At 34.6% G+C, this 14,674-nt stretch overlaps 1 protein-coding gene across 2 annotated transcripts in view; it reads right to left on the bottom strand.

The window, feature by feature from the left end:
* RDX (radixin) overlaps positions 1 to 14,674 on the bottom strand; it is a 28,372-nt gene that overhangs the window by 13,181 nt on the left and 517 nt on the right. Inside the window, exons 2-5 of one of the 2 annotated variants that reach the window (XM_063305805.1) lie at positions 8,670 to 8,727; positions 4,017 to 4,100; positions 2,560 to 2,655; positions 668 to 942 (exon numbers count right to left, since the gene is read on the bottom strand). In XM_063305805.1, the coding sequence (XP_063161875.1) occupies positions 668 to 942; positions 2,560 to 2,655; positions 4,017 to 4,100; positions 8,670 to 8,681 (467 nt within the window). In that variant the 5' untranslated portion in view covers positions 8,682 to 8,727. The remainder of the gene's footprint in view (positions 1 to 667; positions 943 to 2,559; positions 2,656 to 4,016; positions 4,101 to 8,669; positions 8,728 to 14,674) is intronic. The other variant, XM_063305806.1, reaches the window with a different exon arrangement.

The following is a 14,674-nucleotide window of genomic DNA, read 5'->3' as shown; positions in this document are numbered from 1 at the left end:
TTTTAAATCTGTTTTACAACTGTGTGCACAACACTTGGCTGTGGAAACACATAGTTTTAGAAGTTTGCTCCTCAATCATTTTGGCTTGATATTATTTGCACCAAAGCACTTAAATTGATAAATTAAAAAAATGTTAATTAAAATCAGAAGTTTTATTTATTTTCTATCCCGCCTTTATTATTTTTATAAATAACTCAAGGCGGTTAACGTATCTAATACTCCTTCCTCCTCCTATTTTCCCCACAACAACCACCCTGTGAGGTGAGTTGGGCTGAGAGAGAGAGACTGGCCCAAAGTCACTCAGCTGGCTTTATGCCTAAGGCAGGACTAGAACTCCCAGGATCCTGGTTTCTAGCCTGGTGCCTTAACCACTAGACCAAATTGGCTCTCTTACCTTTCATCTATACTGTTAAATATTGTACATTCACACAAACTTAAAGATATGAGTGCACATTTGCTAATTATCTACAAGCAATACATTATACATACATGTATGTGCCATTTTACTTAAACACTGAGAAGATATGTATTTAATAACACTTCGGTTTAATCACAAATTCAGATCACATTATGTATTGCTTAGTTCACAGTATATATTACTTAGTTCATGTTATCAAACAGGTATTCTATATCCAATAAAAATTTGGCATGGCCAGAAATTTCTTACCGCTGGGGAAGAAGTCTGTCGTTGGCCAAATATCCTAGCTTATGTATTTCCTTATTATGATCACCATATTTTGCTTGAACAGCATAAGAAGCCAGCAGAACTGCAGTTTCAGGTGGACAATAGATTTCATCATTCAAGATGGCTTCTTTGACTTGCAGAAAAAAGAGTCTCTGAGTTATTTCTTGAATCAATTCTTCAGAAACATCCTCAGGAAAAAACTTTGCCCTAAACTTGAACTGAAATGGATTTTCTTTCCTTACATCTTGCTGTGTTACCTAAAATGAAATTTTCAGAAGGATGAAGAGAACATTAAAATATTGGGAAAAGTAATCTACCACCAGTTGTCACATTTTGCAATTCAATCTAAAAAGTACAGCACTGAAGGAAATGTGATTCACACAGATACCTAAATAATTAGGCAAGCATGACAGCTTTCAGAATCTACTTTTTAAAAACATATTACAAGATCTCAATAAGTAGTGGAATCCTCCAATATCCATTACAGAAATTCAACTCTGAAGGCCTATTTATGTGTGGTGAGATTTGATATACTTTTGATTTCACTTAAACAATCTTGCACTGAACACTGGAGATACAGCTACTTTTTTCCAGGTCTACCAATGGAAACTGTATTTTGAATTAATCTCCCAACAATTAATAAGCATTATGTACATCAAACTTCATGAAAAGTACATTAATTTATATCTCTTATATAGCACTGAGAAGTTTAGCAAGAACTGCAAAAAAGATAAAAACCTATTCTTACTAAAGTTTTCAGTAAAATATAGAGGAACAGAAAATATTTATAGTTAATATTGTCTAACTTAGACCACGCTAGGAAGAGTAAGTGGCACTGGCAGAAAAAGGTTACGGCATATTGTGTTCCCGTTCAATGTTCTAAACAATGTTCCACCCTTCATATAATTCTCTGTCCTGATAGTTTTTCTACTCCAGACACTAATGTTCCCAAGTTGGGAGTAGTGTGCCCTTACTTTTTTTTTTCTCTTACGTACTTTTTATAGTTCTGTTTATCTTGGAGTTCCTGGAGCACACCAGTACAATCCTCTTGTTTCTCAGTGGCATCATTGTGCCACAATCTGATCAACATTTACCAGCTTACTTTGCAACTAGAAGGAATTATTTATGATGCAGGAGATGCAAGTGTCATAATCTTTTCTTGCCTGTCTCTAAATGCCCCATCCCCTCAAAGGGCTCAAAGAAATATGAAAGCTGGCAAGTTCAGTCAGCTGGAATCCTTGTCTTATACAAAAATGAATAGAAGAGTTCCTCATATTTTATTCTATCTTCAAACACACAGGAGAGCCACAACAATTCTAAGCAACCCAAGCCAGGAGATCCATACTTACTGAAACTTTAGCTCTCCCTCTACCTATATTTATCAGGTATATAGAATGTATTAATCAAAAGCACCCTGATCCTCCCATGGATAGTGGGGAGTGGGGGAAAGAAGAATAAAAGAATAAATAAAAGAATTAAAAGAATAAATAAAAGAATTAAAAAAGAATTAACAAGTAACAAGTGGGATGCACCTGTTCTATGATCTGCTTTCAGTGACATTCCATATTATGTGCTATCACAGAACTATGTCACAGCCTATGAGAAACATACCATTTCAGATAAGAACTTATTTTATTTTCCATTAAACTACATTGATAGGAAATAGAAAATAAGCAACTAAAATGGATTCACGCACACTCTAGAAATATATTTTACAGTTTACATTTTTTTTTCGTTCTTTAGGCACATATCTAGTATCCACATTGGCTTGACTTGCAACACAATCTTCAGAATGTATTTATTCTATCATTGATACATTCACTACACTGAACAAGTGAAAAATTATTTGGAACTAAAATATATTTAAAAATTACCTTTTTGTTCAACTTCAACCAAGTTGAGTACCCTTTGCTGTCCACATACTGTAATCCAAAAAACCAGACTTCTCGTAGGCCAACTGTTTTTACAACCTTAAAAAGAAAACCATATCAATAACAAGGAGTAATCTTGCCATAGATGTTTTGTTGCTGCTATTAACTGCTAGAAGTCCTTTGTTGATTTGGTGATATACAAATGCAATAAATAAATATGTCTTTCCTTAAGAAAAACAGCAATCTGTATCAGCCTATCAAGAGAGAACTCTGAAATATTTTAAACTACAATTAAAGAGATGAGACCACTGAAATAAAGATGGCTGGGTAGTAACAGAGCAATGCAGTTGTTATTGAACAAGTGGCAAGCCATTTTCCTTTAAATAACATTATTCCAGATTTTGCTTAAATACACACCAGACTTGCTATAGAAGAAAAACTTCTCATATGGTAAAATGTTATGAAATAAGACAACTGTTTAATTGGGTTACCAGAACCTAAGCGTGTACTATTAGCAGCTAGAAACGGAGGCTAAGTATATAATGTGCTCCAGGCTAATTTTGTGTATGTGGTCACTGGTAAGCTGATTTAATTCAGAGAGATGCTAATCTCCCCCATGCCCCTCCCCAACATAAGTACAATTCTTCTGGATCAAATCAAAAGTCAGTTTCATGCTTCCCAAAGTGACAAATCACAAATCTACAAGAGGCCCATAAGCAAGACAAGAATAGAAGCTTCCTTCTGCTATTATTTCAGAGCCTTTGGTATTCTAGGCATGCTGCTTCCATTTCTGTTGATGGCATATCCATTATGACTAGTAGCACCAGTGATATACTTCCTAGAATATGAATCAGAATGGAGTTATTCTTTGGACAGCTTCCTATGGGAAGCTTTATGCAATTACAGTGGATTTTGTCCTTTTTAAAAAAACAGAAAAAGAGAATGAGATTGAATGAATACAAGTAAAACTGACAAACCAAATGTGTCCATCTCTGTCATCATATTTTGCAGTATAAATTTCAGTGCTAATTAGGCCTTTTCTAAAGAACTTTATTTTGCCTCTCAATTTTTTTTACTATTTAGTTTCATCAAATGACATTGAGTTCTAGTATTCTGAAAATATAAAAATCTTTCTCCGCACCGTAAACAAAGATTAACTTGAGGTTAACTTGATCCAGAAGTAAAATCTACAATTTATTACCATAAGAAGAAGTAGACAAAAGTATTAAACCAGTGCTATCTTTCTCACCTATGAGAAGAAATGGGAAGCTTAAAAATGTTGTTAGTATCTCATCAGTTGTATATTTTTTATAGAATAAACCATACATACTGTAGTTTCTTTACAAATCAGGTTATCAATCCTAGATGTGTTAATAGATTATGTTTTACAAAAACCATACTGTACTACCATTTACCCAAAATGTAAAATTGGAGGACATGCATAAGCCCAGCATTTATACCTGATCAAAAAGCTGTTTCCCTGTTGTGCTTGGTTGGATGGCAAACTCTAGTTCTGCATCCATAGTGGTAACCCTTACATTAATCTGCAGAGAACAAAAAGACATAATCTAAATAGAACATTTTAATATGTTACTTTAAACATTAATATAATCCCAAATTCTATTGATATGATCAGCTTCTCAACACATTTGCTGTCACTAAATAAAAAACTAAAGAATATTAAAAATCAGAAGAAGCTTTTCTTACATATTAATATTTCCATTCACAGCAACTAAAGCTTGTGGGCAATGACTACATTCCATTACAGTTAGGAAGATTATTTCATTGATCAAACCAAATTCATTTTAAGGAAAGTTTTATATCCAACATATAAAAATATAACCAACTGAAAGAAAAAAATACAAGAAAATCAAAACAGGCCAAAACCAAAACAAAATGGGGCTCCAAAATCACCCTGTTTCCAAGGCCTGAGTCTTTTGTTTTTAAAATATTCTTCCAAGTACAAAAAATGCATCAGTTAATGTCACTGTGTACAGTTTTGACAGCAGAATTTTGCCAACTAATCTTTTGTAGAAATCAAACTGTTGGAAAAGATGCAAATCTGAAAACTCAGCAGAAACTATAATATTTGTAACCAATTAAAGTAAGAAAATCTAAGCTAGGCAATGTTTGCTTTAGTAGCCGAAAAAAAATTCTGGTCTGTGATCTTCCAAACATTTGCTCTTTAAATGTTATCCCTCAACTACAACTTCGTTCTAACCAAAATCTATATAGCTGAATAGAACCCATCACATTTGTACAGATTAAAACTGCAATCATTTTTACACATCAGGGATGGGCCTCTTTGGATATTGTTGGACTGCCACTCAGCTAACTATTGCCTGCTGGCTAAGAATGGCAGGATTCGGAGTTCAACATCACTTGGAGAACTATATGCTGCCCATCATTTGGAGGACCAAATGCTGACCATGGAAAGGATATGATATCATGCAGTCACCACTATGCTCTACGTTAATTTTTATATCCATGCCAACATAATTTCAAAATATGTATGCCTTACAGTTCAGAGGTGTTCTGACAAAATTGAGATTAGATCCGAACTTGCAAGTAAGAAGTTATTGGATGAATAGAACGTTTAAACAATAATGTTGAATAAACTCATCATTTATTTAGATTTATAATTTAGATTTATAAGGCTGCCCAACCTATAGCAACTTTGGGATTTGTATAAAGACCATTATTGTCCTGATTACCAGGAAACACACTGAGGCGAGGACTTGGTCTCTAATATTTATTAGTAGTACTTAACAAGAATCCTAACAAACTGAGGAAGCGTGGGAAAACCCAGCCATATAAACCCCAAAGGTTAAGGCGGTCCCGATCTGTGTCTCTTTGAATGGCTGAACAGTTCCTCAGTGCTACGCATGCGCTTGACAGTCTGGGTGAGAGCCCCCTGCTCGCCATCCTTACTCATGACAATTATACTAATTACCAAGTTACATAACCTAACAGACATCATACACAAGGAAAAAGGGTGGAGGAAAATATAAGCTCAGTCACCAAGCCTTAAGACTTACAATTCTTAGGATGACAAACTGAAAATCAACAGTTCTGCCTTTTCTGAACTTTAATAGAAAAGACATGGGAAAGATGTTTATGCTTTATGGATGCACTGAAAAATGATGTTCCATATCTAAAATAGGCAAGCATATGCACAACAAAAGAAAAATATCTTTTTTAAAATGTGTTTTCATGAACATTTCTAGTGGTTACGGCAACGGACTAGAAACGAGGAGACCGTGAGTTCTAGTCCCACCTTAGACATGAAAGCTGGCTGGGGTGACCTTGGGCCAGTCACTCTCAGCCCAACTCACCTCACAGGGTTGTTCTTGTGGAGAAAATAGGAGGAGGAAGGAGTATTAGGTATGTTCGCCGCCTTGAGTTATTTATAAAAATAATAAAGGCAGGATAGAAAATAAACAAACAAACATAATGAGAATGGAATTGGGAGGATAAGGTACCTTCTTGGGAAGATATAAAGACTATATCCAGAAGAAATTGGCACAATCTAAATCAGCCCCATTTCAATATTTAGGTTTCTGAGAATCTGAATCACATTTCTGAGGTTCTGAGAATCACAGCCTGCTTTCTAAGCACAGAAGGCAAAGGCAAAGAATCATGCCTCACAGGGATCATCTGTATTGTACAAAAAGTGCCAAGGTCTTCCCCCTGTTGTAAATGACCCTTCCTGCTCCAATGATGCAGGGTGCACACATACATTTGTACATATCTGATCTGTCTGCCACCAGTAAAATACCAGTGCTTGTTAAATACTTTGTCTTGAATTTTGTTCGGGGCAGCTAACAGGAAAGGCAATCTATCTGAATAACAACTTTAACTAGAATAACCTTTTCTGCTAACAGCAATTACAGAGGGTAAAGTTACAAGAATTGCACAAATTGCTGGTTTCACATGTCTACTGATATTGGTGGCAGGATCCAAAGATATTTTGTTGGTGTGCATATTTCAGAATTTAGGGATTATTTTTCCCAAATGCCCCCAAGGATACTTCTGTAGAGAACAGCTGATTAGGGGGCTGAGGGAGAAGGTATGGGAAGTTTTCCTTCCATGAGGTTTGTTAAATTAATTTATTACAGAATCCAAGACTTTGCCACTAGTCTCCAAAGAAGTTACAAATGTGGATCAAGGGAGAAATGAGAAAACAGTCATGAGTTTTTCATAAGAAGAAGACTGAAGTCTATCATCTATTGACTTTTCTATATTTAATGCCTATGTATTAATGCACTGGTGCAGGGCAAAATTAATTCAAACTACTAAAAATGCATTATATCCTAATGTCTCACGATGATGATGCTATAATGATAAATGATACCCGAAGATGAAAATCAACTTTCTGAGTTGAGTCAGCAAACCGTACGCTGTATGCAGGCCCATAAGCAGACAAATACGCAACTGTATATCCATCATGCTCATGAAAGATACAAATTCTAATGCCTCCTTAAAGTACTAAAAATCTTGCTCTAACACATAGTTAAAAAAAAAAAAAACCAGAACTCTGCATTATAGAGCCATACATCAATGTTAGATTTTATCATCAAAATATATGCCTTTCTATGGAAGAGTATGTTACTTAGTACGAAGTCTATATTCTAGTTCATTATTTTTGTATTTGTATTTAAATAGGATAAACAAAACAAGACTGTCCTTTCCCTGACAGCAAGACAACTTTATTTCTACATTGAAAACAAATGTTTCTTTATATATCCATACAATAATACTGTTCAACTGTTTTTTAAATATACAGAAAATGAAGCTACAGAAATTGGGTAATTCAAGGTCATAGTGATTGCTTCTTCAAACTAGACCTAATATTTTGAAGAATACAGTAACAAAAAAAAATTGGAAACCAAAATCAGTGCAACAGAGAAAAAAAATCACCGTAAGGATGGGAAAGGTAGAACTCTGGTTTTTCACTGAACTTCTGAAACATATTTAAAAAGCTGAAATTTGTCTGAGGAAAACTTTATTCCCACCCCACAGGAAAATCTCAACATGTTTCATAAAACAGTTTCCAAACAAACTATCCTTATTTTTATACTTGCTGAAGACTTCTCTGGATCTCACCATATTCAGCTCAAAAACCAAATAGTTTCACACTCCTAAATCATTATCTGAGCAAGGGCAGACTGTCAACTCTGTTTGCCTACTACTTCTTCCTCCACATACATAAAGAAACACTGTGTAGGTAGCCCTCACTTAACGATCACAATTGGGACAGGCAACTCCATCACTAAGCGACACGGTCATTAAGTGAAACATCACATGACTGTGCCAGAATGTCAGCCCCACTGCGGTCATTAAGCGAATCACCCACAGTTGTTAAGTGTGACATCACATGAACACAATTTGCGACTTACTGCTAGCTTCTCCATTGACTTTGCTTGTTGGAAGCAGGCTGTGAAGCTCGCAAATGGTGATAATGTGACTGCAGGACGCTGCAATAGTTGTAAACGTCCACTGGTTGCAAAGCATCCAAATGGCAATCATGTGACCACAGGGACGCTGTGACAATCATAAATTCAAGGTATAGCTGTAAAGCTACTTTTTCAGCACCATCCTAAGTTTGAACCATCACTAAATAGGGCAGTCGTTAACCAAGGAATACCTGTATTAAATACTTTTGGAGAAATCCCACAAATATCCAGAAATAGTTTTTGTGGGGGGGAGGACACAGGAAGCAGCACTAAGCACATGGGAAAACTCTATTCTGCTTAGTCATTATGGACTAAGCATTTATTCTTAACAGAAATTTCTATGAGGCAATACTAAAAAAATATTTCTGCAAATATTAAAAACAAAGACTAAAAAATAATAATAAAAATGACCAACAAATCAAAAGTTAATCTTACAACACTTTCATCCACTTAAAAAAACAAACTATATTTAGCTGCTTTTCCCACTATTATTTGAGATCAAAGAAACAATAGATACATTGGAGAGATACTCAAGTGGGTAAATACCCCCTCACTTTGTAAACTCTACTCCTTAGCAATTCTAAGGGATAACTTAGGGATAACTACAAGAATTAAAAGTCTATCAGAAACTAATAGGGTTCCATATGGATTACTTACTGGTTTCGGCATTTTCCCTTTCTTCTCTTTTTCTTACTCACTCTTGTCTTTTTTTCTGCTAAAACAAAACAAATGTTTATAGTTTACATTCTATTATTCAGTTGTGAACTATTCATACTATAAGTCTGATAAAAGCCTGGACCTTACAATTGCATTTTGACCCTATATTTTTGTTCCATAGTTAGTTGCTAGTGCAAGATTAGTGAAAAAAATATCATTAAGATTCATCTGAATCTGGAGGGGTCAAAATAAATAGTAAAGACAACAGCCATCAAAGAATTCCAATATATTTTAAACATGGATAAATCAGCATAGAATTTATTCAGAACACATATAGCAAGTCAAATCCAAGTTCAGGAACCTTGTTAACTTTTATTCCAAATGGATTAAATAAATAACTTTTCTTTCTTTTTCTGCCACCTCTTTCTACCCTTGTTGTAGCTAGATTACAAATCATCTGAACAAGCCACCATATGGAACTAAGAATAGTTAGCAACGTATTCCATTAAGTACTTGCAAATTATATGTTATGTCTTGCCTACATTATATTTATTAAATCTGCTGTATAACTAAGAATGCTGTTAATGAAAGTCCATTGCTCCACCATTACATAGTTACACTATACATTAAAGGACTGTTTATGAATGGATGGATCCAGATTACTTTTGCCAAGATCCATTTTTTTAAACCATCCTTTGTGTATTTTCATTTCTGCTAATATCAGGAAGCCTATTGTACTGTCATCAAGCCTCCAAACCTACTAGGTAGTAAGGAAATCCCACAGAATTAGAATTAAATAGTGAAGAAAAGATAGCATATCTCTACAATAAAAGAGTAATTTACAAGTGACCTTAAGATTTGTCACCTCATCACATTAACTTAAGAGTATAAATCTACTTAGGCAAAGCACTGCTTTGAATACAGAAGGAGCATACTTATTTTTACTTCTGTCAATGTCACTTGCTGTCACAGTTGGCTGAACTGTTTTATATGGTGTATTTATTCATTTACATTGTGTCAATTTAAGCATTAGAAAGGTAACTAGCAAATAACTTTTTTAACAGTTAAAACTTTATTTAGTAATAATGCAGCATATTCAGATAGAGATAAGAGATATATATTAATTCCCCTCTTTTAAAAGGTTTATCAACAGTGTTTGTTTTGTTTAGTCTTGTTATAATCCTTTTATTTTGTTTAAAACAAAAGTGTTTTAGAAGACATATTATCTATGAATGAACAGATAATTATTGAGGTTATACAATTATTGCTTAATATAACATTACTAAAAGATACCAAGTAGAGTGTATTAAGTTTTTTTTATGATATGAAAAAGTATCAATTTTGAGCTTAATGCCAAAATCTCCACTGTATTGTTTATAATAAACAACCCCTAAAAATAATATAGGTAAATATTTAATTTCTGACTTCCCCTTCTTTGTACTCTAATCAATTTGCAGTACCTGCTGGCATAAATCAAATAGCTTTAAGAAAATTAAGCAACTATAACAAAAACTGCAATTTTACTGCTTGCCATTAAAGTTGTAATTATGCTGCAAAAATCAATTTCTGGATTATGGAAAGATGCAGAACTGTGCATGGGTCATGCTTTTAGAATGTACAATTTTTTCTCCTAATATAATACTCCCTTACTTTATAGGGGATTTGTGAATTCCACACTAGCCCTCCCTAAATTACCACAATTTCATTTGGTTGTACTACATTTCCATTTAGTTAATGCAATTCTTAACCATCTTTCAATTGTGCATCTTATTCAAAGATGGTTCTCTGTCCCACCACCTCTGTGATGTGGATTTTAGTATTTTCTTGCAGGTTTTTAGCTGAATTCGCAAACAGATTACTGTTCCCCAGCCAACTTCTAATGAGCCATGGGAACAAAAGATCCTCTAAAACATTCTTAATCTGTAATCAATGCATTATTTGATCACCACTTTCAAGCCTAGTACCTTATAGTGTTTTTATCTTCCACATGAAGTTTACCAAGAATATTAAGATACTTTTAAATATATTTTAAATAAATGCTAAGTCATTCTCCAGATGTGAATCTTCATGTAATCAAACAGCAGCATTCATTTTATTTTCCAATATGACAATGTTAATCATTAATTTTTATTCCCAACTCTCCTTGAAACTAGTATCTTGTAAGCCATAATTAGAAAAATGTTTTAGATTCCTCAATGCCAACTGAGAGTTTCAAATCCCAAAACACCCACATCAATCTTTTAGATGTTCAAATGACACACAGATTTTCCAACATCATCTTAAACCATATAAAACAGAAATTAGTAAGTCACTTCTCTCAGACACCACAAAATGCTACTAAAGTTACATTTATTATGTCACATTTTTAAAGAAAAAAAGCTTGTGCAAAACAAATCATGTCTTATCCAGTTTTTACAGTACTTTAAAAGTATGAATCTGTAGCTAGGACTTGGGTTTTTAAAAAGTGATTCATTAAGATTTTAAACAAACATCCCTAAGCATGGGGCAAGAACATAGGCCTTCTTGGGAGACTAAAACTGGTTAAAATTATGGAGCAAATATCTATAATGCATCTGGAAGGACGGGAGGGGTTTAATGGAAAAAAATTCAACAGGTTGAAAATCTGATGGATTACCGGAAAGATATATTCAAATTTGGATGAACAATCAATTCAATATCAAATGAAATTCAATGAAAGTAAGTTATTAACTTTGGGATAAATCATCCCAGACATATTAGGTTGTTCACACACAGCCTGAATTGCTGTCTTTGTGGATAAATCAGTGGAAAGATCAGCAGGGCAAAATGGCAATTAAAAACAGAAATTCTTAATTTCATACCTTAAAACAAATCGATGGCAGCCATATTTGAAAATAATTGTGTAAAAACAGTTGCCTTGTCTCAAGAGTATCACAGTATTAGTAAATTTAAAAAAACTGTAATCTACATCATTAGGCTCAAGGGTTTTAGTTTAGGGCAGGTATCCACAACTTTTTTTGAGCCAGTAGATCCATTTCTAGAGCATACCATGTTGATTGCCACAAAAAGGTTGCAACGGCAAATAGTCAGTTACAAGGCCTTTACATAAAGTGGTGAGGTTGCCTTCTACCACTCAGGCTGTTCCCTATAAGCTGTAGTTTGCCTTGCCTTTTTTTTTTTCCTGGACAGGAGCATAGCCTTCCAAACTAAACACTGAGTTATAGCCCTTACTGATATCTCAGAAGCATTCTTGGAAGATGACACTTTGCTTTGCAGCATAGTTTATATATTTATTTTTAAACAGTTTTTAAAAATATATTAGAAAGTCAAGAGAGGCAAGGAGGCTGGCAGGCACTGTATCTGCAGAGACACCGTTATTTATAGTCACCATACTAGAAACTCAGGTTCAGGGACCGAGAAGGCAATCTGGGTTTATCAAGGTTTATCAACACAATGGAAAAGGTGAACAGATCCTTCAGTCATATTAATATTAGAATACAAAACTATCTTATCCCCAAAAGCTGTGAGATAAGATTTTCAAAATATTCTAAAAGGAAGCACTTCTTCATACACTGTATAATTAAACTAATTGTCACAGGATAGCTTTAAAAATGGATTCAAAAAAATACAGTCTATCAGCTAATGGAGCTAAATAGATGCTCCATATTTAGGGACACTATGCCTTGAATATCGGGTGCCAGAATTAAATATGAAGAGTATTGTTTTTATTCTCTCCTTGTGATTATTCAAAAGTAGGCATTTGACTGAAATCAATTGACTCTTGAAGCAAAGTAGAAGGTGCCCTGAATACATTCAACATATCTAAATGCTGGTTTTAATAATAACCATGGGAAAAGGTAATCCCTCCTGTGATAATGTCCACCAAAAAAAAAAAAAAATCACCTCTTTTGAAGCCACTATCTACACTTCTGCCCATTTTCCCTCAGAGAAATAAAACCTATGGGAGGTGGTACTGAATTTTATGAAAACACAACAGGAGAGACAGCTTAAACCCAGTCCTCACATCCCAAAGCACCCCCCACCACTATTTTACAAAAGGAAAAAGATATATTTTAAAATATATCTCATGTCGTTTAATTCAGACTATAGCATATTCCACTACAGGTGCTGTTTTGCTCTTAAAGGACAAGGGAATTCTAGAATATTTAAATATATATATATACATATTATATATATATATATATATATATATATATATATATATATGAGTAATTTATATATTTTATATGAAAGTTGCTTATACTTAAATCAATGGGACTGAATAAGTGGTATTAGAGCTGAATTTTTCAAGCTTTCTCTACTATGTAATTAAGTATATTAAAACCAGGCATCAATAAAATATTTGTTTTCAACAACAGACAGTCTCATTTTGGAACAGTTCATACAGGGTCATTCTTATTAGTCTATTCTGTTTTGGTTTTAACATGAACCCATAAGTGGGCACTCATTGCCCAACTATATGAAGCACTAAAATTCTGTAAATTTATGTTGAATTTTGCAAAACTATACAAGCTTACACATCTGTGTCGATCCTGTTGAAAGAAACTATATACTCCCCAATATTAGGATAACCAACTCCTTTAGTTCAATTCTTCTAGTACTCCTGATGTTTTACTATGGAGTAAAACACTCTTTACCTTTTTATGCTGTATCTAAATAACCCTATTCAGCAAAACCAAACAATAAGGCAAAGGAAGTCAATTAGAGCCTAGAGAAACATTTCTGCCTCCAAAATCCTTGCTTTCTCTGTTGCTAGCAAACTCTCTAGACTTCTCCCCTCCTCCTAATATACTAAATTATAGGAAACTGGGTAGAGCTTTGGCAGAGTTGATCACAGGTGTGCAACAAATCTTAACTGAAACATTTCAAGCTCAAAATAACTTGCTTTGAGCTCAAAACAAGTGTTTCAAACTCAAAATGGGTTGCCTAAAATATACTGAAGTGTGCTATTCTGACTATTCCAGAAATGTTCTAAGTTCAAATGGTCCTTTTCTGAATTCAAAACAGGTGTACTGAGCACAAAACATGGTTCTTCCAGGTAAGGAACATTTTTCAGAATGGTTCAAAAAGTGTCAGGATACTTTTGGTAAGGTTGGAACAGCTATTTCAGGTTTAAAACAAAGCATTTCAAGCTTGCAGTGGGAACACTGTAAGCTCAAAATAATTGAAATTTGAAACATTTGTCTACCATTGTTAAAAAATACATTAATGTATTTGTCCCCATTTGCAACAAGTAGTCAGGGTACAGGATGGAAATCTTTTAGCTTCACCCCCTTTTCTTTTTCATTAACCACTTATGATTTTACTACTGGCATGCAAAGAGAGAGGATCTAAACAGTATCTAAATCCTCCTTGGAAAACACTTCGATAAAATTGCTTGATGTAGATATAACCCAACATCTTTCTTGCAAGGAAACTTCCTCAGTGTTAGAAAACCTGCAGCCTCACGCCTTGAGTATTTAATACAATTTGCTTCCTAATAGAGTTACCTAGAATTGCTGTCTTTACCAGATGTAGTAGTGAATACTTACTTGCAAGTAAACACATATACGATTAGAAGCTCTTTTTTTAGGAGCAAATGCCGCTATGCCCCAGGGGGCTTACTTCTACCTAAACACGCCTTAAAGGCTGCACGTTTAGCACACTTCTAATAACTTCAGATGCTCCCCCATCTATCCGCAAGAAAATAAATCCACGAGCACCTCTGTCGAAGGAAAATCTACGATTTGAAGAAATCTCTGTACCTTATTACTTCACTTTTATGGTTAAGTGATGCAAAATCGTCAGCGCATTAACCGCACTTGCCTTTTCTACCTGAGGGGCTGAAAGGAAAATGCGGGGAAGTGGGGAGGAGGAGGAGGAGGATCCGGTGGAAGCAAGGGCTGGAACCTACGTAGCCGTCAGAAAAAGAGGAGGAGAAATCACGGTGGGCAAAGAGAAGGCAACGCTCTCCATCCTTCATAAATCCTCGGAGACGGTGAGCACCGCTTTCTACACGTCCCACT

The sequence above is a fragment of the Candoia aspera genome, chromosome 5, assembly GCF_035149785.1.
Source record: "Candoia aspera isolate rCanAsp1 chromosome 5, rCanAsp1.hap2, whole genome shotgun sequence".
Taxonomy (NCBI): Eukaryota; Metazoa; Chordata; class Lepidosauria; order Squamata; family Boidae; genus Candoia; species Candoia aspera.
Note: the sequence above shows the minus strand (reverse complement) of the source record. Positions and strands in the feature narration are given on the sequence as shown.